Source organism: Ovis aries, chromosome 13 (assembly GCF_016772045.2).
Source record: "Ovis aries strain OAR_USU_Benz2616 breed Rambouillet chromosome 13, ARS-UI_Ramb_v3.0, whole genome shotgun sequence".
NCBI lineage: Eukaryota > Metazoa > Chordata > Mammalia > Artiodactyla > Bovidae > Ovis > Ovis aries.
In genome coordinates this window covers 60,826,577-60,852,692 of record NC_056066.1, presented here as the reverse complement: position 1 = coordinate 60,852,692, position 26,116 = coordinate 60,826,577, and the positions used below count along the sequence as shown (strand labels likewise).

Sequence of the window (26,116 nt, the reverse complement as noted above, 5' to 3'; positions counted from 1 at the left end):
AGATCAGCAGAGACCCAGGAATGCCAGCCAATCTACAGAACACATTTAGACACCCAGTGCGGTTCTCAGTCCCCAGACACTCACACCCAAGCCGGATCCAGGCAGAGGTGCCACCATGCATTTCAGCAGAGCCCACAAGCCCAAACAGCTGGAGTTGGCTCACTTATCTGCAGAACACATGCGCTCACATTTGCCCTTCTGCACACATCCCCACGTGTATCTTCATCCACACCCCCAGGTCCGCACACCAACAGATGACCCAGCCCCACAGGGTAACTACCAGTTCAATCATGTCACACAGGCCCAGACACTCGTGCACTCCCCCATGAGTACAAACCCACACACATGTCCAGGCAGATAGGTCCTTGCCAACGACACCATTTTCCGGCTCAGGAGCTGTGAACTTACTCGCCCACTCCTCCTCATAGCCCACACAGGAGCCCTGGGCTGCTGGCAAAGCCTGGCCAGGGTGAGGGGGCAGAGTCCAGACCCAAGAGCAGGTGGCCCAGCAGCTGTGACTGGTCTGGTCCTGCCAACTTGCTCACCCACTTGGACAAAGCTGAAGCCCTGGGGCAGCCTGCTGGGATCCAGGGTTTGGTGGCCCAGGGGGGAGGCGTCTCCTTCTGGGGAATGGGGCAAGTTGGAAGTCTTGTCCCCGACAAGCTGAGGTTCTCACTATCCCCATTTAAGCCAACATGCAGGTCCAGTGACCTGGTTCTCCCAAGTAACCGACTTGTTGATACTCTTCAACCCAAGAGGGGGCCTTGGCAGATTGATCTGCATTTGACAACCTCCCCAGGTGACCCAGATGGCCCCAGGACCACTTTGAGAAACCTTAAAAGTCTGAAGGATTTAATTTTATGACACTGGGGAGAGGGGGAAATGGCCAGGGATGGGGCGGGGTGGGGGGGGGGAATAGATTTTAAAGACACCGGAAACACTCATTTCAGGTCGGTAAAAGCGACCGTCCAGATGTGGCCTTCCCGTCCCCTCCCCCAGCAGCAGCTGTGAAAAGGGTCAGGGGTCACCGCCAGCCCAGGTCCCTCCCATCAATCCAAGAAGTCACTGCAGCTTTATCACCATCTAAAGTATTTGTTTAATAACAACAACCAAAAAAGAAAACAACACCCCACAGAACTATTGTAAAACAATATTCTCAGTCGGTGATCATTGTAATATACAATACAAAGCAATTAATTTCCTCAGAAATCTGAGAAGCACCAAACGTGACCATTTTTTAAATGTCCGCTTTTCAAAAAATAGAAACACACGAGGGGGGACTCCCCCAAGTCTCTGGTGGCTGGTGGGTGAGAGTCAGCCTGCCCTGTCAGTCCCCCAGACCCGGGCTGGATCCTGCAAGCGCCCCGGTGGCCGCCGATCGGTCTTGTTCCTCCCCAGCTCCGGCGAGGCGCCTGGAAGGACCGGAGAGCACTTATTCTTCTCGCCCCCTGGAGGGCTGGGGTCTGCCGGCTCCCAAGGGCGACGCTTCAGCGACACAAGATACGATCGTCCGCTGGAACACACGCCGCCTGTGAAAAGATAAGAGTTGTTTTTTTTAACGATCGCATCCTTGAGCACCTAGGTGCCCGAAAGGATGGGGCGCATATAGGGTCAAGCACTCCCTCCCGCTCTGAGCCTCAAGTGTCCCCTTCCGTAGAAGAAAAGTGATCTCCTACTCCAACTCGGACCTCACCTCTGCTGCCAGGGCGCCGATTTCGCCATTGAGAGTGCTGAGCGGAGCCCGGGCGGGGAGCCCCCGGCCCCCGGGGGTCCCGACGCGGGATTCCGAGTTGAGCTCCAACTCCAGATCCCAGATGTAGTCGATGACGTGCTGGAGGATCTCCACCCTGCTCACCTTGCGGTTCTGGGGCAGGGTGGGCACCAGCTCCTTGAGGCGCGAGTAGCAGCCGTTCATGTCGTAGAGTAGCACGTTGACCGGCTGCTCCTCCAGCAGGGACGGCAGGCGCGCCCCGGGGCCGCCCGCGCAGCGCGAGATGGCCACGCTCTGCTCGGACAGGCAGCGCACCACCTCGCCCGCGCCGCCCGCCGTCTTGCCGGCCTTCAGCGCGCAGCTGGGGCCCGCGGCGGCCGCGGCGCTGCCACTGGCGACCTTCATGATGCCGGCTTCGGGAGAAAACGAAGCGGACGGAGGAGGAAGAGGACGCCGGTAGTGGGGAAAAAGTCGCGGACGCAAAGAAGCCTGCAGTGCAAAAGCGCAACTCAAGCACCCCAACCCGACTTTTATAAAGATGCCGCGCGCCTCCCCGCCCCTTCCTTAGGGGGCGGGCTCAGATGTTCAAAAACAGCCAATGGAAGGCTTAAAGGCGTGGCCTGGAGGGCTTCTGGGTCCTGCCTCCTGCTCCCCTAGAGAGAGCACCCTCACCCGCGTGGAAAAGCAACTTGAGTCGCAGGAACAGAGAGAGTGGGAGGCGGGGGAATAAGATAGCTAGTGGAGGCGAGGGCTGCCCAGAAGGCGAAACCGGTTATTACTGATCACGAAAAGATTCCAAGAATCAGTTTTTTCAGGGATATGTTCTCATTTCTCCAGCCCCATTTTACAGATGAGCGAAACTGAGGTCCCGATGGAGAAGCAGCCTGGGCTTCTGGACCCTATTGGAAGATTACCTTTGAGACTCTGATCTTCCCAATATTTGAGCTGATATTTAAACTGGCCCTCTACACTCTGTCCACCCCCGGGAGGCGGGGGGCGTTCTCCTTTCCCAATTCCCAGAGAACGCTGCTGGTGACTATTCCTGGGACCGGGCAGGCTTACCCAGGCACCTCAGGATGGGAGCAATTAATTCTGGAAAAACTTCCTTCACTACTGGAGGCTTGGGCCCCTGGGACCTGAGCAAGAAAAAGGCACCCAGAGTGGGCTGTCTTCCCTGATTTCTCCCCTGAATTTGCAGCCCCAAATCTGCATCATTAAGTAATTAAATTTTTTTTTCTCCCTTTTTGGCTTTTTTCCCCCAAAGACCGCTGGGATCAGGGTCTCCCTCCCACGGCGCGGCAGCTGCGGAGCTCTCGTCGTCCCCCCCCCCCCCCCCCCCCCAACCCCCCACTCCCGGGGCTGCTCTGTGTCAGCGTCTGAACAAGCTGCTCAGACCGTTAGACGCCAGGCCCGTGACGTCACCCATTCATAAAACCCGGACGGGCTGTCAGGCTGGCGCCGTGAGGGCGGTCGCCATGGAGACGGCAAACCGGGCCTCAGCGCTCCCTAGCTACCCCCAGCCCGGCCAGTCACCTGCAGACCTCGAGTGGGAAACCTGGGGATACGCTCGTCGCGGGCGCGGTCGCTGAGCAAGGGTCACCTTACCTCCCGGCCCCACACGTGGGAATCTCTCCACCAGGCCCACAGCTCGGGCTGCTTGAGAGGTTTCTTCACCGCCCCCCTCCCCAACTCTCTAGTTCCCGGCTCCCGCCTGGGGAAAGACCTCGGATTCCAACTTTGCTGCTGGGTGAATTTAGCTGAGTAACCCTCTCGGCCTTCTCTGAGCCCTAATGTCTGCCTGGTATTTCGGTAATGATAAAGGTGATGAATTATTCCGTTCGTAAGTATAATATTCCCTTCCAGCCAGGCACTGTGTGAAGAGTTTGCTTTATCAAACTTACCCGATCCCGGCATCTTTATGTTGTTGTTGCTAAGTCGTGTCGGACTCTCTGTGACCCGACTCTCTGTCGGACTCTCTCATGAGCTGTAGCCCGCTAGGCTCCTCTGCCCATGGGGTTTCTCAGGCAAGAATACTGGAGTGGATTGCCATTTCCTTCTCCAGGGGATCTTCCCCATCCAGGGATGGAACTGGGGTCTCCTGCATAGCAGGCAGATTCTTTATGGCTGAGCTACCAGAGACAACTTTGGTTTCTTTATACAAAGAAGGAAACTGAGGCTCAAAAAGCTTCCCAGGAGCCTGAGCTGTTGTAATGGCTGCATTTTGATAACAAGGGCACTTGATTGCCATGCAGTGCCTTCCTGCCAGGGTAGGCAGTCAGCCTCAAGAACCCTGAGTAGGCTAGATGAGGGGAAACTGAGGCTTAGAATAGGCCCCCTAAGTCACACAGCGTTAGCCAGGCTAAAATTCTGTGCTCACAAAGTAGAGGATGATGTTATGGCCCCTTCTCCCCCTGCAATTAATTCACTAAGTATCAGCAAGTTTCCTCTTTCCACTGTTTTGGGGGGAGGGGCCGATAAACCGGCCCCCTGCCTCCACATCTGGAAACCGGGAAAACTGATCGCCGAGACCAGCTTCAAAGGAGAGAGATCACTAATTAATTAACCGGACTCCTCCATCCATCCCCTTAACACCCGACCACCACCACCACCACCACCAAACTCTCCCAACTCCCTGGGTCTTGTTTGTGTGTGTGTTCTCAGTGATTCAGTCCTATCCGACTGTTAGTGACCCCATGGACTGTAGCCCTCTGTCCATGGGGTTTTCCGGGCAAAAATACTGGACCTGGTTGCCATTCCTATTCCAGGGCATCTTCCTGACCCAGGGATCAAACTGTGTCTCCTGCATTGGCAGGCAGATTCTTTATCACTGTGCCACCTGGAACCCCCTCTAATGATTGGAGAGAACATTTTGCTGTGCAAAAGAATTGCTAAAGAATTGGAAGGACCAACCAGAGGAAATTAAAATATTTATTCATTCAGTTCAATTCAGTTCAGGTCAGTCGCTCAGTCGTGTCTGGCTCTTTGCGACCCTATGAATCGCAGCACACCAGACCTCCCCGTCCACCACCGAGTCCAGGAGTTTACCCAAACTCATGTGCATCGAGTCAGTGATGCCATCCAGCCATCTCATCCTCTATCATCCCCTTCTCCTCTGGCCCCTATCCCTCCCAGCATCAGAGTCTTTCCCAATGAATCAACTCTTCTAATGAGGTGGCCAAAGTATTGGAGTTTCAGCTTCAGCATTAGTCCTTCCAATGAACACCCAGGACTGATCTCCTTTAGGATGGACTGGTTGGATCTCCTTGCTGTCCAAGGGACTCTCAAGAGTTTTCTCCAACACCACAGTTCAAAACCATCAATTCTTCGGAGCTCAGCTTTCTTCACAGTCCAACTCTCACATCCATACCTGACCACTGGAAAAACCATAGCCTTGACTAGACGGACATTTGTTGGCAAAGTAATGTCTCTGCTTTTTAATATACTGTCTAGGTTGGTCACTCCTTTCCTTTCAAGGAGTAAGTGTCTTTTAATTTCATGGCTGCAATCACCATCTGCAGTGATTTTGGAGCCCCCAGAAATAAAGTCTGACACTGTTTCCACTATTTCCCTATCTATTTCCCATGAAGTGATGGGATCGGATGCCATGATCTTGGTTTTCTGAATGTTGAGCTTTAAGCCAGCTTTTTCACTCTCTCTTGCACTTTCATCAAGAGGCTTTTAGTTCCTCTTCACTTTATGCCATAAGAGTGGTGTCATCTGCATATCTGAGGTTATCCAGCTTGTGCTTCTTCCACCCCAGCATATCTCATGATATACTCTGTATATAAGTTAAATAAGCAGGGTGACAATATACAGACTTGACGTACTCCTTTTCCTATTTGGAACCAGTCAGTTGTTCCATGTCCAGTTCTAACTGTTGCTTCCTGACCTGCATATAGGTTTCTCAAGAGGCAGGTCAGGTGGTCTGGTATTCCCATCCCTTTCAGAATTTTCCACAGTTTATTGTGATCCACACAGTCAAAGGCTTTGGCATAGTCAATAAAGCAGAAATAGATATTTTTCTAGAACTCTCTCGCTTTTTCCATGATCCAGCGGATGTTGGCAATTTGATCTCTGGTTCCTCTGCCTTTTCTAAAACCAGCTTGAATATCAGGAAGTTCACGGTTCACATATTGCTGAAGCCTGGCTTGGAGAATTTTGAGCATTACTTTACTAGCATGTGAGATGAGTGCAATTGTGCAGTGGTTTGAGCATTCTTTGGCATTGCCTTTCTTTGGGATTGGAATGAAAACTGACCTTTTTCAGTCCTGTGGCCACTGCTGAGTTTTCCAAATTTGCTTGCATATTGAGCACAGCACTTTCACAGCATCATCTTTCAGGATCTGAAATAGCTCCACTAGAATTCCATCACCTCCACTAGCTTTGTTCTTAGTGATGCTTTCTAAGGCCCACTTGACTTCGCATTCCAGGATGTCTGGCTCTAGGTGAGTGATCATACCATCGTGATTATCTGGGTTGTGAAGATCTTTTTGTATAGTTCTTCTGTGTATTCTTGCCACCTCTTCTTAATATCTTCTGTTTTTGTTAGGTCCATACCATTTCTGTCCTTTATCGAGCCCATCTTTGCATGAAATGTTCCCTTGGTATCTCTAATTTTCTTGAAGAGGTCTCTAGTCTTTCCCATTCTGTTGTTTTCCTCTATTTCTTTGCATTGATCTCTGAGGAAGGCTTTCTTATCTCTCCTTGCTATTCTTTGGAACTCTGCATTCAGATGCTTATATCTTTCCTTTTCTCCTTTGCTTTTTGCTTCCCTTCTTTTCACAGCTATTTGTAAGGCCTCCTCAGAAAGCCATTTTGCTTTTTTTGCATTTCTTTTCCATGTCGGACTCTTGCGACCTCATGGACTGTAACTCACCAGGCTCCTCAGTCCATGGAATTTTCCAGGCAAGAATACTGGAGTGGGTTGCCATTTCCTTCTCCAGGAAATCTTCCTGACCCAGGGATTGAACCCAGGTCTCCTGCGTTGCAAGCAGATGCTTTACCATCTGAGCCACAGAGTATGGTCTTGATCCCTGTCTTCTGTACAATGTCACGAACCTCTGTCCATAGTTCATCTGGCACTCTGTCTATCAGATCTAGTCCCTTAAATCTATTTCTCACTTCCACTGTATAATCATAAGGGATTTGATTTAGGTCATACCTGAATGGTCTAGTGGTTTTCCCTATTTTCTTCAATTTAAGTCTGAATTTGGCAATAAGGTGTTCATGATCTGAGCCACAGTCAGCTCCCGGTCTTGCTTTTGCTGACTGTGTAGAGTTTCTCCATCTTTGGCTGCAAAGAATTTATTCATTATCTGCTGCTGCTGCTGCTGCTGCTGCTAAGTCGCTTCAGTCGTGTCTGACTCTGTGCAACCCCATAGACAGCAGCCCACCAGGCTCCTCTGTCCCTGGGATTCTCCAGGCAAGAACATTGGAGTGGGTTGCCGTTTCCTTCTCCAATGCATGAAAGTGAAAATTGAAGGTGAAGTTGCTCAGCCGTGTCAGACTAGTAGTGACCCCATGGACTGCAGCCTACCAGGCTCCTCTGTCCATGGGATTTTCCAGGCAAGAGTACTAGTGTTTATTAATTGATCCAGCAATTCCACTTGCTGGAATCAATTCCAAAGAAACCTACACACAGGGGCACAAAGGATGTCTGTTCAACATGTTTCACTGAGGTGCTACTTGCAAGGGGGGAAGTTGAAACAATGTAAATGTCCATCAACATGATATAAATTATGAATGAGACATGAACGCAGTGACCTGGCTGTGCAGCAGGTGGGAAGTGTGGCTCTGAGACATTTCTGGATCCTACTGTTGTTGGAAAAAGCTAGTTTTAGACCAGGGGTCAAGGCAAGACCTCTTACTGGTCTCAAGTGCGTGTGGATTTGGAAATGAATTTAAAACAAGAGAGAAAATTATGCTATAGAAAAAAAATTCAAACACAACATTGTGTGATTTCTTTTACATGAAGAATAGAATAGAATAGGCACAGTTAATCTAGAGGAAAGAAATCAGAATGATGGTTGCCTCTGGGAGTGGAAAGTGAGAGTTGCCAGGAATTTAGGGAATCTTTCTAGAGGAATGGAATTGGTCCATGTCATGCAGGTTACAGGTGTAGGTTACACAGTGTATGAGTTAGTCAAAATACTTTAAATTATATACTTTAGTGCATTTCATTGTATTTAAACTCCACCTCAATAAAAAAATATAAGAAAGTTAAAAAAATACTAAGACAGACACTAAAATTATTAAGATTACCTGAGAAGGGATGACCAACGTATATAGCATATTGAAAAGCAGAGACATTACTTTGCCAACTAAGGTCCATCTAGTCAAGGCTATGGTTTTTCCAGTGGTCATGTATAGAGGTGAGAGTTGTACTGTGAAGAAAGTTGAGCGCCGAAGAATTGATGGTTTTGAACTGTGGTGTTGGAGAAGACTCTTGAAAGTCCCTTGGACTGCAAGGAGATCCAACCAGTCCCTTCTGAAGGAGATCAGCCCTGGGATTTCTTTGGAAGGAATGATGCTAAAGCTGAAACTCCAGTAGTTTGGCCACCTAATGCAAAGAGTTGACTCATTGGGAAAGACTCTGATGCTGGGAGGGATTGAGGGTAGGAGGAAAAGGGGACGACAGAGGATGACATGGCTGGATGGCATCACTGACTCGATGGACGTGAGTCTGAGTGAACTCCGGGAGTTGGTGATGGACAGGGAGGCCTGGTGTGCTGCGATTCATGGGATCACAAAGAGTCGGAGACGACTGAGCGACTGAACTGAACTGAGCTGAGAAGGGAAGGGAGGCAATATGAAATCAAAATTTCACTGTAATCTTCACAGAGATATTTCATCCTTTTTTGATTAAAAAACAACAACAATGTTTTTTGCTTGTTGTTTGTTTGTGGTGTAGCACTCGGTTCGTGGGATCTTAGTTCCCCAGCCAGGGCTTGATCCTGCGCCCTTGGCAGTAAAAGTGCAAGTCTTGACCACTGGACCTTCAAGGAATTCCCTAAAACAGTGTTGTTGAAGTATAACTGACATACCCAAACTGCAAATATTTAAAGTGTCCAATCTGATAAGGTCTGACATACATATAAACCCATGCATCATCACCATGTTTAGGAAAATTATATGCTTCATCACCCCTAAAAGTTTTAATCTGCTGCTTGAAATCCCTCCCTCCTGCCTCTTCCACCCAGTGCCCAAGCACTCTACAGATCAGTTTGCATTTTCTAGAATTTTATATACCCAAGGACAGTATATAATGTACACAGTATATACTCTAATTTATTAAAGCGTTTTCAGCCTAGTTTTTTTAACTTGGCATAATTATTTTGAGGATGTTTATTACTTCTTATTGCTGAGTAGTAAGTAGGCTGTGGCTATACCAACTGTTCCCCTGTTGATGAGCATTTGAGTTGTTTACAGGTCTTTGGGTTTGGCTGCTTCTAGTCTTAGTTGCGGCAGACGGGAATCTTTGATGGGTTTTTGTTGTATCAATGCGGTTGTGGACTCTGTAGCTGTGCGAGGGTTCAGTCCTTGTGGCGAGCTGCTGGCCTAGTTGCTCTGAGGCATGTAGGATCTTAGTTCCCTAACCAGGGATCCAACCTGTGTCCCCTGCATTGCAAGGCGGATTCTTAACCACTGGACCATCAGGGAAGTCCCTGTTTACAGTTTTTGGTTAGTACAAATCAAGTGGCCATGAACTCTTATATACATGTATTTCTATGAATCTATGCTTTCATTTCTTCTAGGTAGACACTTAGTAGTGGAATGACTGGGTTACATAGTAGATATTTATTTAACTTCATAAGAAACTGCTGGGAATTCCTTGGCATTCCAGTGATTAGGACTCCGCAATTTTACTGCTGAGGGCATGAGTTCAGTCCCTGGTCACGGAACTAAGACCCCGCAAGCCTTGCAGCCAAAAAAAGAAAAGACACTGCTAAACTCTTTTCCACACTGGCTGCATCATTTTACATTCCCATCAGTATCCCATTCCATCCATTTTCCTCCACATCTTCTTTAACAGTTGTATGCTTGTCTATAAGAATGGCTAATAAAAGCTGAAAGCCATTCCAAAAAATGAGTTGTGGTGTCTCACTGTGGTATTAATTTGTATTTTCCTAATGACTAAAGATATTGAGCATCTTTTCATGTGCCTATATGCTATCCATATATCTCCTTTGATGAAGATATTCATTTATTTCGCTCATATAAATTATTTTTAGGTAATTGTAGATTTACATGCAATTGTGAGAAATAACAGAGACACCTTATATCCTTTACCCAGTTTCCCCAATGGGACACTTGCCTACCTACAGTACAATATCACAACAAGATTTTACCTGATTTCTGGTGAGATTCAGATTTTAACTGATTTACATGCACTGGCAGCCATGAAATTAAAAGATGTTTGCTCCTTGGAAGAAACACTATGACCAACCTAGATAGCATATTAAAAGCAGAGATATTACTTTGCCAACAAAAGTCCGTCTAGTCAAAGCTATGGTTTTTCCAGTAGTCATGTGTGGATGTGAGAGGTGGACCATAAAGAAAGCCTAGCACTGAAGAATTGATACTTTTGAACTGTGGTGCTAGAGAAGACTCTTGAGAGTCCCTTGGACTGCAAGGAGATCCAACCAGTCAGTCCTGAATATTCACTGGAAAGACTGATGCTGAAGCTGAAACTCCAATACTTTGTCCACCTGATGCGAAGAGCTGACTCTGAAAAGACCCTGATGCTGGGAAAGATTGAGGGAAGGAGGAGAAGGAGATAACAGAGGATGAGACTGTTGGATGACATCACTGACTCAATGGACATGAGTTTGAGTAAGCTCTGGGAGTTGCTGATGGACAGGCAAGCCTGGAGTACTGCAGTCCATGGGGTCACAAAGAGTTGAACACAGTGGAGCGACTGGACTGAACATGCACTAATGTATGTGTATTTAGTTCTGTGCATTTTTATTACACGTGTAGACTTGTGTGACCATCACCAGAGTGAATACACAGAGCAGTTCCATCATAAGGCTCCCTCATGCCACCCTTTCATCTTTTGTCCGTTTCTTTTAATTTGGTTGTTTGTTTTCATATTGTAGACTTTTGAGACTTCTTCATAAGTTTTGAACACAGATTGTTTGTCAGATAAATGATTTATGAATGCTTTCTCCAGTGTGTGTCTAGGTTTTTTATCCTCTTAATAATGTTTTTGGAAGAGCAGAAGTTTTAAATTTGATGTTCAATTTATCAATTTTTTATTTTATGAGTCATGCGTTTTTGTCATATTTTTAAAAAAATCTCTGCCTAACCCAAGATCACAAAGCCTTTCTCTTCTGTTTTCCCAGAAGTTTTATCGCTTTAGGTCTATGTATCCATTACAGTAGGCATTTCTTATATATGGTTTCCCTGGTGGCACAGATGGTAAAGAAACTGCCTGCAGTGTGAGAGACCTGGGTTGGATCCCTGGGTTGGGAAGATCCCCTGGAGAAGGTAATGTCAACCCACTTCAGTATTCTTGCCTGGAGAATTCCATGGACAGAGGAGCCTGTCAGCCTACAATCCATAGGGTCGCAAAGAGTTGGCCAAGGCAATGGTATCCCACTCCAGCACTCTTGCCTGGAAAATCCCATGGATGGAGGGGCCTGGTGGGTTGCAGTCCATGGGGTTGCTAAGAGTCGGGCTCGACTGAGCAACTTCACTTTCACTTTTCACTTTCATGCATTGGAGAAGGAAATGGCAACTCACTCCAGTGTTTTTGCCTGGAGAATCCCAGGGACGGCAGAGCCTGGTGGGTTGCCGTCTATGGGGTCGCACAGAGTCAGACACGACTGAAGCGACTTAGCAGCAGCAGCAAGTGATTATCACTTTCACATAAATGATTTTTTTTGGCTGGGGTGGGTCTTCCTTGTGGCATGTGGGCTTAGTTGCCTCATGGCATATAGGACCTTAGTTCCTTGACCAGGGATTGAACCCACATCCCCTGCATTGGAAGGTGGATTCTAAACCACTGGACCACTGGGGAAGTCCCCTTGAATATATTTTTAAACAGAAGTGTATTCATGTGCTACTTTATGTAAGGGAAAAAGCCAACTCCAAATGTTTAGTATATCTCCCTCTGACCTGACTGCTGATTAGGACGAGGTAGAATCTCAAAGATCCTTTGCAGACAAACAGAGGGGAGAGAGAAAGTCAAGAGACCGTTATGACTCCCAGTAGTTAAGTGTACCTCGCATTCACGAGCGTCCACCTCCTGCCAGGTCCTGTGTTAGCTGTATGGAGACTATATTATGCAAATTGCCTGCTATGTGCATTAGCCACTCAAAGAAAGGATGAGTCCTATTTTGGAGGAAATCAGGGAGGCTTCCTAAAGGAGGTGACTTATCCTCTAGACACTTTATGAGGGAAAAGCACAAGGAGATAAGGCCTGAATGAAGACGTGTAAGGGGCCTATAGAGGTCTGATCATTTGAGAAGAGACAGTTGGCTACAGAATAGTGTAAAGGGCCAGGGCTTGGGGTCCAACAGTTCAAGATTTAAATCCTTGTTATACTGTGTGACCCGGACCAAGACATTTCACCTCTCTGAGCCTTTGCTTCCTCATTGGAAAAATGATAGAAGTTCCTAACTCCTTAGGCTATTTCTAGGAGTCACTGAGATTAAGCTTTGCAAAGCTCCTACTGTGGTCTTGGCACAGAGCAGACGCTCACTATACAGTAGACAGTAATAGCATCTTTTCAAGTCTAGGCCTGGCTCTCGGAACCGTTTGGCTGCAATTATGCTCCCAATTTTTTTATTTTAATTTTTTAATGTTTTGGCCATGCTAAAGGGCATGTGGGATCTTAGTTCCCTGACCAGGGATTGAACCCATGCCTCCTGCATTAGAAGTGTGGAATCTTAACTGCTGGACCAGCAGGGAAGATCTAGCTCCCAGCGGTTTTTAGTGAACTCTGGAAGGTGGGCTTTCAGATCCCATGAAATGTTCCCTTCACTGTGCTCCCTTCAAAACTTGCCAATTGAAATAATGACACTCCCCTATACACACACCTAAGCCTGTGGGGGCAAGAAAATCTGGCTTCATTTCACTCCAGAAAATTTTCAGTACTTCCAGACTTTGGTTTTTATCTCCAGCATTTTTAAGGTCTGACAAGGAGTTGGAATAAAGACTGCTTGTTTATATCTTTGCCAAATGGGCATTTTTTTTTTTTTTGTCCTTCTCCTTGGTAGTGTCAATTAAGGGAGTATTTGCCTCCTAACCCCACTACCAAACCAGCTCAGGAAAACAGACCCAGACCACTCTTTTGGCCAGAAAGTTTGGAGGACTCATTAAATGACCCCCCAACAGTCCCACCCCAGGGTTCCACTACTAGTCTTTCAGTTCATTTCAGTTGCTCCCAATGTCTGACTCTTTGAGACTCCATGGACTGCAGCATGCCAGGCTTTCCTGTCCATCACCAATTCCTGAAGCTTGCTCAAACTCATGTCCATCAAGTCGGTGATGCCATCCAACCATCTCATCCTCTATTGTCCCCTTCTCTTCCTGACTTCAATCTTTCCCAGAACTGGGGTCTTTTCAAATAAGTCAGTTCTTAGCATCAAGTGGCCAAAGTATTGGAGGTTCAGCTTCAACAACAGTCCTTCCAATGAATATTTAGGACTGATTTCCTTTAAGATTGACTGGTTGGATCTCCTTGCAGTCCAAGAGACTCTCAAGAGTCTTCTCCAGCACCACAGTTCAAAAGCATCAATTCTTCAGTGCCCAGGGATGGTGGGCTGCCATCTGTGGGGTTGCACAGAGTCGTTCACGACTGAAGCGGTTATGGCCCAACTCTCACTTCCATACATGACTACTGGAAAAAACCATAGATTAGACTAGATGGACTTTTGTTAGCAAAGTAATGTCTCTGCTTTTTAATATGCTGTCTAGGTTGGTCATGGCTTTTCTTCCAAAGAGCAAGTGTCTTTTAATTTCATGGCTGCAGTCACGATCTGCAGTGCTTTTGGAGCCCCCCAAATATGATCTGTCACTAGTCCTTCAGAAAGCCTTTACACACACCTCTGAGTTTCACAGCTGCTCTCTGGGACTGGCAGCAGCTGTGTGGATATAGTACTCCATTTCACAGATGGGAATACTGGAGCCCAGAGAGGAGAAGAGCCCAGCCCTTCACACCTTCAAATCTTGGCTCTTCCATTGATAAACTGTGCCTCCAGTTTCCTCAAGTGTAAACTGGACCTAACCCTTATTTGTCTCTGGAGCGATTATGAGAATGAAACAAGCTAGTCCAGGAAGTGATGAATGACAAGGTCTTTCGTTATTGTCTCTGTCACCACGGCTCCTTTTGTGCCTTTACTATCCTTCCTCTGGCTTCCGGGGCTCAAGGCAACGGCTCCCATTTCTTAAGTGCTCACTCTGGGTCAGGCCTGGTTCCAAGTTTAACTTAAGATAGGGAGCTCAGGAGGGCAGGGACCACAGCTGTCAACATCACCGCTGTAACCCAAAGCAGAGTGCAGTGCCTGGCACACAGGAGGCACCCAATGAGTATTTGTTGACGAGAGAAAAACAACTCATGATTGAGGTGGTAATACTATGTCCCCTTTACAGCTGAGGTCACTGGGGCCCAGAGAAGTTGAGTGCTTTGGATCACACAGCTGGGATGTGGCATTGAAACTAAGTGGTTTGGTTCCTAAAAGAGTGGCTGTGAGGGACTGAGGGGCTTGTGTGCGTGTGTGTCTACACTGCATGCATGTCTACACTGCAGGGTAACTCCTTACGGATTTGTGTACATGTCCGGCACATTCCCCACTGCCCCTCCCAGGAGTCTTGGCCTTGTAGGCTCCGGGGCGGGCCTGCCTGGGCCACGTGACCCACTCTGGCCCTGGCCCGGCAGCTGTTCCCCAGATGTGCCCGCAGCGCAGTCTTCCAGCCGCCAGGCCGGCGCCTCTGGGCTGGGGCTGCCGGAGCTGCGGGGGAGAGACCTTTGGCTCTGGTTGTCCCTGCACCCCCCCCACCGCCCCCGTAATGGGAGACTGCAAGCGTCCCCTGCACACTCTACCCCCAGAACTGTGTGCTCAGCCAACACTCCTCTCTGCCCATCATGCTGAGAAGAGAATCCAAGCTCCTCCCGGCCCGCAGCCCCTGACAGCACCACCAGCCCCACCAACCGCATCTCTTGCCCTTCCCTTTGTCTCACCAGCCCCAGGGCCTCCTTTACTATCTAGTGTGGTCCTGCCTCAGGGCCTTTGCCTTTGCTGTTCCCTCTCACTTGAAGGCCCATCTAGATCTTTTAAGACTGCTCATTCGTCAAGTCTCAGGTCAGAAGTCTCGTCTTGAGAGACCTTAAAACCTTCCTGGGCTATTCACTCTCTTTCCTGTTCTGATCTTCATCATTCATAGAACTTAGTACCATCTGAAATGATCATTGTTTTCTTGGTAATTGTCCATCTTCTCCACACCCTTTCCAGGCTGTGAGCTCCTTCAGTCACTGCTGTGTCCCTAGAGCTGAGCACAGGGCCTGACCCAGAGAGGGCAAGCGACTTGCTCAAGGTCACACAGCATAGTGCTTAGAATAGAGTAATATTTAGAGTAATATCTGTCAAATGAATGGTTACCTTATGGTCCTCAGTTACCATGTGTGCAAAATGGAGACAAAAGTTGAACTTAGTCCACAAGGTTATGACATGTCAGTTGGAAAGCATTCAGAAATGGGAGCCAGAACAGTTTTGTGTCTTTCCAGGGTCCTCAAGTTTTCAACCCTGCAAACCAGCAAAAGGCTGTGGATGGGTGCATGAGGGTGTGAGGACTTCCAGCTATCTGTCCTTAATAGCTGCGGAAACCTCTGCCAGGTCCCTCTCCCATTCTGGACCTGTTTCCACATCTATAAATGAGGCCTGTTGCCACTCATCCATCCTAGAGGTGTTGTGCTGGACTCCTGGGTCATGTTGGAGAGTACAGGGGTCCAGGCTTGAGTCCACCTTTTGCTTTTCATCCTGTTTTCCAAAGAGGCCCCAGAACAATGAACAGGCAGCTGGAGCCTTCCAGTCTGGGCACCTCCCTGGGTCCCCTGCAGTTGAGGAGTGAGGTGGGGCCTTCCTGTGGCCTGACAAAGGATCACTGCTGCTCTGGAGTCTTAGGACCAAAGGGAGGGGCCGAGTCAAGTCCCAGAGACCTCCCATGTTAGGTCACTTAGCACAGGCCAAACCTGCAGAGCTGCACAAGTACACTGCTCCACACACACTGAAGGACATACTTATATGACAAACACAGCACATGTGTGCAAACTGACACCATGACTGACGAATTGACTGACAGCAACACCTCAACACACAACCAACAGAGCAACCTGCCAAATGCACAACACAGTACCACATGATAAGAACAACCAGCACGCTGGCCTCAGAGCACACAACCAAAACCCAAATTTGTACAACCAACACATCAGTAAGCACACAGAGACCGAGGAGGCAACACAGTGAAACACCCAACTGTCACACCTAACAGAACCACATCAAAGCAACATACTACAACAGCACCCTCAACAGCACAACCCAGACATACACCCTACACTGCAACACACATTCACCAAGCACAGCAGACACTTACACCCAGATCAGTATTGCTCACATCAAGATGCTGACACACAGCTCCCACAGTGCCCACATCTTACGAAACCAAGTGCAAATCCACAAGCCGGCTTCCCCAGGCACTGATTCCCCGCAGGGGTACATGCCCAAGCAGCACCACCTTCACCTGTTCGAAGACCCCATACTGCCTCCCACCACTCCTAAAGTCTTTTTTTTTATTTGGCTGCACCAGGTCTCAGTTGAGGCATGTGCGATCTTTAGCTGCAGCACGCAGGATCTTTTTAGTTGTGGCATGTGAACTCTCAGTTGTGGCGGCTCGTGGGACCTAGTTCCCTGATCGAAACTGGGCCCCCTGCCTTGGGAGCATGGAGTCTTAACCGCTGGACCACCAGGGAAGTCCCTCAAAGCCTTTTAAATTGTATTTATTTATTTATTTGGCTGCACCGGTTGGCTTGAGGGATCTTAATTCCCCAAACAGGGGTTGAACCTGCGTCCTTGGCAGTGAAAGCGTGGAGTCCTAAACACTGGAAAGAAGGTGTTAATCGCTCAGTCGTGTCCAACTCTTTGCAACCCCATGGACTGTAGTCTGCCAGACTGCTCTGTTCATGGACTTCTCCAGGCAAGAATACTGGAGTGGGTTGCCTTCCCTTCTCCAGAGGATCTTTCTGACCCAGGGATCGAACCCAGGTCTCCTGCATTGCAGGCAGATTCTTTACCATCTGAGCCACCAAGAAGTGAAGTGGACTGCCAGGGGAATTCCCCCATAGTCTTTTTAGATGTAGATACCTCCCCCAACAGGACTTGCCAGGTAGCTCAGCAATGCAGATTCAGTCTCTGGGTTGGGAAGATCTCTTGGAGCAAAGCATGGCAACCCACTCCAGTATTCTTGCCTGGAGAATCCCATTGACAGAGGAGCCTGAGGGGTTACAGTCCATTGGGTTGCAAAGAGTCAGACATGACTGAAGCCACTGAGCATGCAGGCATCTCCTGCAACACACACATATACACACAGACACTTCAGTATTGTGCATAAGCCCTGAGGACACACAAGCACTCAACCGTGCCCACCCAGTGCCCAGGAATTCATGCCTCAGAATGTAGAACTGGGCTCTGCCAAGGGCAGATGCATGAGAGCTGGTCTGATCCTGTCAGCCATAGAAGCTGATGCCACCAGCCAGGGATGCCCCAAGTCAGGGGCAGAACTTGCAGATACCACCACTCCTGCTGCAAGGCCCAGGCCCACCGAGGTGGAAGGAGGGAGACTGGGCAAGGGCCTTCTGGTGCCAGGCTTTATAAGTTCCCCCTGTGCTCACTGGGGCTGCACTGGTGGCCCCAGAGCTCCCCTTCCCGGAAGCAGAAATCCCCGCTCCTGCCTGGTGCCTAGCAGAGGGCCTTCCCTTGACTCACCTTCCCGGTACACCTGGTGCCCCCTCCTACCCTGGGGCCCGGAACCCGGAAACGGCTGAGGGTGTGTCTCTCAGGGCCTGCCCAGGTGCCTCCCCACCCCAAAAGCCTGAAGCAGTTCCACCCTCTCCACTCACCCCAACCCTAAGTACCCTCCAACTGCACCCTTGCCTCAGGTCATGGGTGGGGCTATACAGCTCAAATACTGTGACTCAGGTCAATCTCTCAGGTCTTTTAAAAAGTCTCATTAGCAAAAGCAGAACTGTTCTGGTTAAAAAGAAGTTGACATCTCAGAAACACTTAAGGGCGAAAGGGGCCCTTTTCCTAGGTGAAAAGAGGTCTGGATTCATATCTTTGTCTACTTCTTATAAGCTATGAGTCTGTAGGTCACTTCGTTTTTTTCTGTGTCTGTTTCCCCATCTGTGAAACTGGGTAAGGAGGAGTTCCCCTCTCTTGAGGATTCAGTGAGTTAAGTCACATAAAGAGCTTAAAACAGTGCCTAGCAAAGTTGGCATTCAGTAGACACTAGTTATCATTATTCTCACCGACTCAATGGACATGAATTTGAGCAAACTCCAGGAGATAGTGGAGGACAGAGGAGCTTGGTGTGCTGCAGTCCATGGAGTCGCATGAAATGCCAACCACTCATTCTGTAATTGGCACACACCAACTCTAGGCACAGCATTGAAAGAACAAGGTGCAAGTTGATGCCATCAGGGAGCCAGGTGATTGGTTCCTGGCTGCTGTGTCCACATGCTGGGGACCCAGATGCCACCAATAAGTTAACTACTGCCCTTTCAAAGGGGGCACTTTGGAGAGGAATGAACCTTCCAGGAGTGCTCTCGGTAGCACTTGCAGGGTTCTCGCAGCCTGCTTAATGGCCCTGCAAACCTGATCCCTGCCTGGGGATCAGGTAGACACCCCCCAGTTCCCAGGGCTGTGAAGGGGAAGCACAAAGTGCTGTAGAAGGCATGGCCTGGGAGATACCCCAGTCAACTAAGGGAGATCAGGGAGGACTTCTTGTAGGAAGAGGTAATATGCCAGCTGAGATGGAAAAAAGTGAGGAAGAGTGAGGCAGAAAGCTCCTGAGCCTGAATATCTGTACATCTGGGATGTACACAGGAGACAACTGCCACATCACATTGCAAAAACTTCAAAGTCTGATAATGTAAATTGGTGAGGGTGTGGGAAAACAAAAATCCTCAACCGCTGCTGGTATGTAAACTGGTACGATCACTTGAGAGCTCAGTTTGGCAATACTGAGTAAAAGTGAACATGGGAACTCCCTATGACCCAGCAGTTCACTCCCACGGACATACCCTGAAAATCCTGCCCTCGAGATGACAAAGGCATGGGGCAGGAACACAGCAGCTATGCCGACAACAGAGCAGATTGAAAACTACCCACCCGCTCAACAGGAGAACAGGGAAATGAAATAATGGTGGCATGGTGGTTGTTGTTCAATTGCTAAGTCGTGTCAGACTGTTTGCAACCCTATGGACTGCAGCACACCAGGCTTGTCTGTCCTCCACTATTTCCTGGAGTTTGCTCAAATTCATTCCCATTGAGTGCAGTGGTAGACATTCGTAAATAGGATTGAGCTAGACCTGTATGTATTCTGCTGGATACCTGCGAAAATATGATGCTGCTTAGGGGTAAATGCAGAAGGATTTGTTTTTTAACTGTAAATTTTAAAAGCCACAAACAACATTAATAGATTTCTGTGTATTAGAAGTATAAGAGGGCTCCCCTGGTGGTCGAGTGGTTAAGAATCCACCTGCCAGTGCAGGGGACCCGGATTTGATCCCTGGTTCAGGAAGATCCCACAGGCCTTGGAGTAACTAAACTCTGCACTGCAACTACCGAAGCCTCCACGTCTAAAGCCTGTGCTCCACGGCAAGAGAAGCCATTGTAATGGGAAGCCCAGCAGGGCAAGGAAAGAGTAGCCCCCGCTTGTGGCAACCAGAGAAAGCCCAGTTACAGGGCAGCCAGAAGACCCAGAGCAGCCAAAAATAATAAATCTTTAAAAAATCTACATGGCCTGGAAGAAACACCGCCACTTTGTGATGTTACCTGGGAAGTGGAGAGGGTGGCAAGTAGTCTCGGAGAAAAGGGCAGACGCACTGACTACAGGAGAAAGCTAGCAGCATCTGTAAAGTTTTATTCTTTAAAGACTATGGGAGGGGGAATTCCCTGGCGTCCAGTGGTTAGGACTCCAGGTTTTCACTGGAGGGGCCGCGGGTTGCATCCCAGGTCAGATCTTGCAAGCCGCGGAATGGAGGAGGGAAAAAAACCCCAGCAAACTGCTGGGTTGTTAGCTCCGGGTGGTGGGAATAAGGTACTGGGAACACAAATCGCTGTATTTCTCCGTCATTTCTACACCGCACTAAGTAAAACGTTAGGCAAGCAAGAAGGCAAAAAGGCATTTCCAGGCAGAAGGAACAGTCCAGTTAAAGGTTGGGGGCTGGAGGTGAAGAGTTGCGCGGGGGACCCCGGGCGTCCAGGGTTGGCGGGAGGTCAGCAAGGGAGCGCTTTGCAAAGAGGCAGAGCGCCGGAGCGCCCTTCATCTCCGCAGCCCCGGCAGTGACTTCGGGGTGAGCGTGAGGGGAGAGGCGCCGCACCCCAGCTTTTGTTGGGGCGCGCACCTGCCTGAAAGAGGGCGACCCGCCCCTCGGGGCCGCCTGAAGGCAGGACCCGCCGCGCCGGGCAGATGGGCCGCCCGCTTCCTGCGCTTGCCCCGTGGGAACCGACCCGGCGGGCGGGGGCGGGGGCGCCGGGAGCCGCGCACAGATGGGCGGGGGCCGCGGGCGGCGGCAGATGGGTGCGAGGCCGGCCTGGGCCCGGAGACAAAGGCTAAGGGCAGATGTTCGCGGCCAGATGTTCGCAGGAGAGGGGGGCTACTCTGGGAAAAACCGACTTGCCTTTCCGCCGCCCTCCCCCCAAGGTGGCTCCAGGCGGGCGGTGGGCGAAGTGAAGCTGGTGTAGCCACCGGCAAGGGCAGCTGGGAAGCGGGGAGCCCACGACAGGGTCTAAGGGGCTCTCTGGTGGAAGCATTTTACCCTAGCTTCCCCCCACCCCCACCCCTAAAGTTCCATCTTCTTTCTGCAAAGTACCGGTAAGACAGCTCAGGAATCTGGGCTGAACTTCTCTCCTCTATGTGACCTCCTTCCCCAGGCCTCCGGTATTAGGGGGCGAGGTGTCAGCACATACCCCTGTCTGCATCACCGCACCTCCACCGTCGTCATCATGAAGAAGGGAAGTGAAAGTCGCTCAGTCGCAGACGGATTCTTGACGAACTGAGCTATCAGGGAAGCTATCAGGCCTAACGAAAATACCCCATGGACTATACAGTCCATGGAATTCTCCAGGCCAGAATACTGGAGTGGGTAGTGGTTCCCTTCTTCAGGGGATCTTCCCAACCCAGGGATCGAACTCATATCTCCCGCATTGCAGGTGGATTCTTTCCCAGCTGAGCCACAAGGGAAGCCCAAGGATACTGGAGTGGGTAGCCTATCCCTTCTCCAGTGGATCTTCCCGACCCATGGATCCAACAGGGTCTCCTGCATTGCAGGCAGATTCGTTACCAACTGAGCTATCAGGGAAGCCTCGTCATCCTAGCGGCAGCAATGCTGGCTGACATTTATTAAACACATCATTCAGTTCAGTTCAGTTCAGTTGCTCAGTTATGTCCGACTCTTTGTGACTCCATAGACTGCAGCATGCCAGGCTTCTCTGTCCATCACCAACTCCTGGAGCTTGTTCAAACTCATGTCAATCGAGTAGGTGATGCCATCTAACCATCTCATCCTCTGTCGCCCCCTTCTCCTCCTGCCTTCAATCTTTCCCAGCATCAAGGCCTTTCCAAATGAGTCAGTTCTTCTCATCACGTGGCCAAAGTATTGAAATTTCAGCTTCAGCATCAGTCCTTCCAATGAATATTCAGGACTGATTTCATTTAGGATTGACTGGTTGGATCTCCTTGCAGTCCAAGGGACTCTCAAGAGTCTTCTCCAACACCACAGTTCAAAAGCATCAGTTCTTCAGTGCTCAGCTTTCTTATAGTCCAACTCTCACATCCATACATGACCACCGGAAAAACCATATCCTTGACTAGATGGACCTTTGTTGGTAGAGTAATGTCTCTGCTTTTTAATATGCTGTCTAGGTTAGTCATAGCTTTTCTTCCAAGGAGCAGGCATCTTTTAATTTCATAGCGTCAGTCACCATCTTCAGTGATTTTGGAACCCCCCAAAATAAAGTCTGTCACTGTTGTCATTGTTTCCCCATCTATTTGCCCTGAAGTGATGGGACTGGATGCCATGATCTTAGTTTTCTGAATGTTGAGTTTTAAGCCAACTTTTTCACTCTCCTCTTTCATTTTCATCAAGAGAGTCTTTAGTTCTTCACTTTCTGCCATAACGGTGGTGTCGTCTGTGTATTTAAGGTTGTTGATATTTGTCCCAGCAATCTTGATTCCAGCTTGTGCTTCATCCAGCCTGGCATTTTGCATGAAGTACTCTGTATATAAGTTTAATAAGCAGGGTGACAATATACAGCCTTGATGCACTCCTTTCCTGATTTGGAACCAATATGTTGTTCCATGTCCAGTTTTAACCGTTGCTTCTTGACCTGCATACAGATTTCTCAGGGGCTCATTAATTCTCACAGCCGCTCTGAGTAGAAATGCTCTAACCATCAACTCCGGTTGAGGGATGAAGAACACAGAGGTCCTGAATGGCTGGTGACTTAGTGAATGTCAAAGAAGAATTTAGCAAGGCTAGGGTTCAAGTCTGGGTTCCCCTAAGCCTATGGGTTCTCATGTATGCCTCCTTTACCCTCCTATGTGCTAAGTGCTTTACCAACCTCATTTCTTCATGTAATCAACAATATTTGTGAAGCGCCTACTGCACCTCTGGCTCTGGGCCCACACTGGGATATCAGAGTGAACAGAACAGAGGGAAGTCACTATCCTGTGGAGTTTATATTTAGGGGAGAAGGGCACACAGAGCAGGGTACGTGCAGTATCCATTATCTCTTCTGGTGATAAATATTATGGAGGAAATAAGTCAGGAAAGGGTAGGGGGGTTAGGGAGGGTCAGGGTTAGGATAGGTTGCAATCTCAGGGACTGGCAAAAGTCTTCTCTGGGAAGGTGGGTAGCTCAGTAAAGAACTTGTTCTCACACTTCCTTCAGCTACTAGGGACAAAACATTCCAGGCAGAAGTCAAAATCAGTGCAAAGGTCCCGAGGCAGAAAGGTGCCTGGTATATTCAAGAGGCTAATGTGACTCTGGCCGAGTGAACAAGGAGAAGGGTGCTAGAAGGTGAAGGTCATGGAGATATGGGGGCAGAGGCATGGCTGGATCTCAGAGGCCGCAGTGAAGAGTTTGGGGCAAGATCCTGGGATGGTTTTGAGCAGAGGAGGATGCTGGTCTGACTCCTTGAGCAGAATCTCAAGGACTCTGACCCAGCTGCTGTAAGGTTCCTATCCCTGTTCTACAGGGTGGACCCTGCTTGTCTCCAGCCTTGTGTTTCTCTGTTTGGATGACAGCAGTTGGTTTAGATCAGAGTGTCTTAATTTGAGGCGCCTAGATGGGTTTCATTGTTGGGTAAATTTACTGTACTTTTTTGTGGGGAAAAGATCCACAGCTTTTAACACATTGCCAAAGGGATCTGTGAGGAATATAAAGTGTTCATTGCTGTCTTGTTCATAAGATCACCCAACTGGAAACAATTTAAATATCCATCAAAAGGAGAATAGCTAAATGCATTGTGAAATACTATGAGGCTCTGGGAAATCATGAGACAGCACTTGCACTTTCAGGAATGTATACTAAGGACAAACTCAATGTGTCAAATGAGGTATGTCCACGAAGAAGAGTCAACTGGAGAAAAACCCATTTGTCCATCACTAGGGGATTGAATCGGAGAAGGCAATGGCAACCCATTCCAGTACTCTTGCCTGGAAAATCCCATGTGCGGAGGAGCCTGGTAAGCTGCAGTCCATGCGGTCGCTAAGAGTTGGACATGACTGAGCGACTTCACTTTCACTTTTCACTTTCATGCATTGGAGAAGGAAATGGCAACCCACTCCAGTGTTCTTGGCTGGAGAATCCCAGGGATGGGAGAGCCTGGTGGGCTTCCGTCTCTGGGGTCGCACAGAGTCAGACACGACTGAAGCGACTTAGCAGCAGCAGCAGCAGCAGCAGCAGAGGATTGAATAAAGACCCTTCTCTCCATGTAACAGAATACATACATGCAGCTGTGAAAGCTGCCTTTATCCTGGAATACTAAGGTCTCCTAGTACTTTGTTAAGTGGAAAAACAAAACAAGTTGTAAGGTAGTATGCAAAGACTGCCACTACTTTTGTTTAAAAAGAAAGAAAAACAAAATATTCATATTTGCATGTAACTCACTAGGAAACTGCCTCTGGGGTGAAAAGAGAGATGTTTCTACTTTTTAAATTGTGTACCATAAGGATGTATTACCTATTTAAAAATGAAATAAAATTAAAATGTAAAAGGGGAAGACTTTCCTGGCAGTCCAGTGGTTAAGACTGTGCTTCCACCGTAGGGGGCATGGGTTTGATCCCTAGTCAGGGAACTAAGATCCAACATTCTGAACAGTGTGGCAAAAAAAAAAAAAAAACAAAAACAAACAAACAAAAAAAACCACACAAAAAAACATGTAAAAGGGAAAGGTTTGGACCCATAAAAGATTAAGGGAGAGTGCTTTGTATCTGGGGCTTCCTCCCCATCTGAGATTGTGTGTTATATGGTTAGGAGACATCTGTGAACAACCTGAGAAACTCAGCTGGACCTGTGATGGGACCTGAGACTCACTCAGAGTCATGGCCACCTGGAGCTGGGACCCAGGGCTTGGAGGTGGGAAATACCCTGTCAGTGGGCTGAGGGCTCCAAGATAGGAGCATTTATAGAATTTACTTTTTTTTTTTAAAACAACTGTGAAAGTGTTGATCACTCAGTCATGGCTGACTCTTTGTGAGCCCATGGACTGTACTGGTAGCCCACCAGGCTCCTCTGTCCGTGGAATTCTCCAAGCAAGTATATTGGAGTGGATTGGCATTCCCTTCTCTAGGGGATCTTCCCAATTGGAGAAGGCACTGGCAACCCACTCCAGTACTCTTGCCTGGAAACTCCCATGGACGGAGGAGCCTGGTGGGCTGCAGTCCATGGGGTTGCTAAGAATCAGACACGACTGAGCGACTTCCCTTTCCCTTTCCCTCCAGGGGATCTTCCCAACCCAGGGATCGAACTGGGGTCTCCTGCATTACAGGCAGACTCTTCACTATTTGAGCCATCAAGAAAGCTTTATTTAACAGCTTTATTGAGATATAATTCACATATCATACAATTCACCCATTTATGGTATATAACTTGGGGCTTCCCTTGTGGCTCAGTGGTAAAGAATCTGCCTGCCAAGGCAGGAGACAAGGATTCGATCCCTGATCTGGGAAGATCCCACATGGTGTGGAGAAACTAAGCCCGTGTGCCACAACTATTGACTCCGTGCTTTAGAGTCTGGGAGCCACAATTACTGAGCCCGTGTGCCCCTACTACTGAAATCTGGGTGCCCCAGAGCCCATGCTCTGCAACAACAGAAGTCAAGGCATGAGAAGCCCAAGTGAGCACCACAGCTAGATAGTAGACCCCACTCTCCACAACTAGAGAAAAGCAATGAAGAATGCAGCAACAAAGACCCATCGCAGCCTAAAACAAATAAAGTAAAATTACAGTGTGTAACTCGATGGTTTTTAGTATATCATAGAGTTGTGCAGTGATCACCACAATTAATTTTATAACATCTTCATTATCCCCAAAGAAATCTATTGGCAAGTCACTTTCCATTCCCCCCACTACCTCTCAGACCCTGGCAGCCACTAATCCACCTTCTGTCTCTATAGATTTACCTGTCCTGGTTATTTCCTATCAATGGAATCATACATATGCGGTCTTCTGTGACTGGTCTCTTTTATGCAGCATAATGTTTTCAGGGTTTCCCTAGAATATACTTTTAAATGCCCAGAGAGGGACTTTCCTGATGGTCCAGTGGTGAAGACTCCAGGCTTCCACTGCACGGGCCATGGGTTCGATCCCTCATGTTGCTCAGCACAGCCAAAGATAAATAAATAAAATAAAATGCCCAGTTACTCCAGCAGACTGTATAGGGGATGTCTCTGGGGTTGGGATGTGGGATCAGGTCTCTGACTCAGGTTGAAAGTGGTCCTTCCTCTTTCTCTGACATGTACTTCTACATGATTTGTTTTTTCATAATAATGTATTTCTTGTATTAAGGCTGGTCAAAATGATAGTTCATTGGAAGGACTGATGCTGAAGCTGAAGCTTCAATACTTTGGTTGGGATGTGAAGAGTCAACTCATTGGATGCTGGTAAAGACTAAATGCAAA

At 48.5% G+C, this 26,116-nt stretch overlaps 1 protein-coding gene across 1 annotated transcript; it reads right to left on the bottom strand.

Moving 5' to 3' along the window:
• Positions 1–1,072: 1,072 nt before the first annotated feature.
• On the bottom strand, positions 1,073–2,217 carry ID1 (inhibitor of DNA binding 1). Its single transcript, XM_027977050.2, has 2 exons — positions 1,694–2,217; positions 1,073–1,529 (listed from the first exon to the last, which is right to left on the bottom strand). The coding sequence occupies exons 1-2, from the start codon at positions 2,114–2,116 to the stop codon at positions 1,488–1,490; spliced, it is 465 nt and encodes a 154-aa protein (XP_027832851.1). The 5' UTR covers positions 2,117–2,217; the 3' UTR covers positions 1,073–1,487.
• Positions 2,218–26,116: the final 23,899 nt, after the last annotated feature.

Excerpts from the sequence above, each read along its gene's own strand:
- ID1 (XM_027977050.2), bottom strand. The coding sequence starts at position 2,116 with ATGAAGGTCGCCAGTGGCAGCGCCGCGGCCGCCGCGGGCCCCAGCTGC. Across the intron at positions 1,530-1,693 it reads TCGGCGCCCTGGCAGCAGAG|GCGGCGTGTGTTCCAGCGGA; the intron begins GTGAGGTCCGAG and ends ATCTTTTCACAG.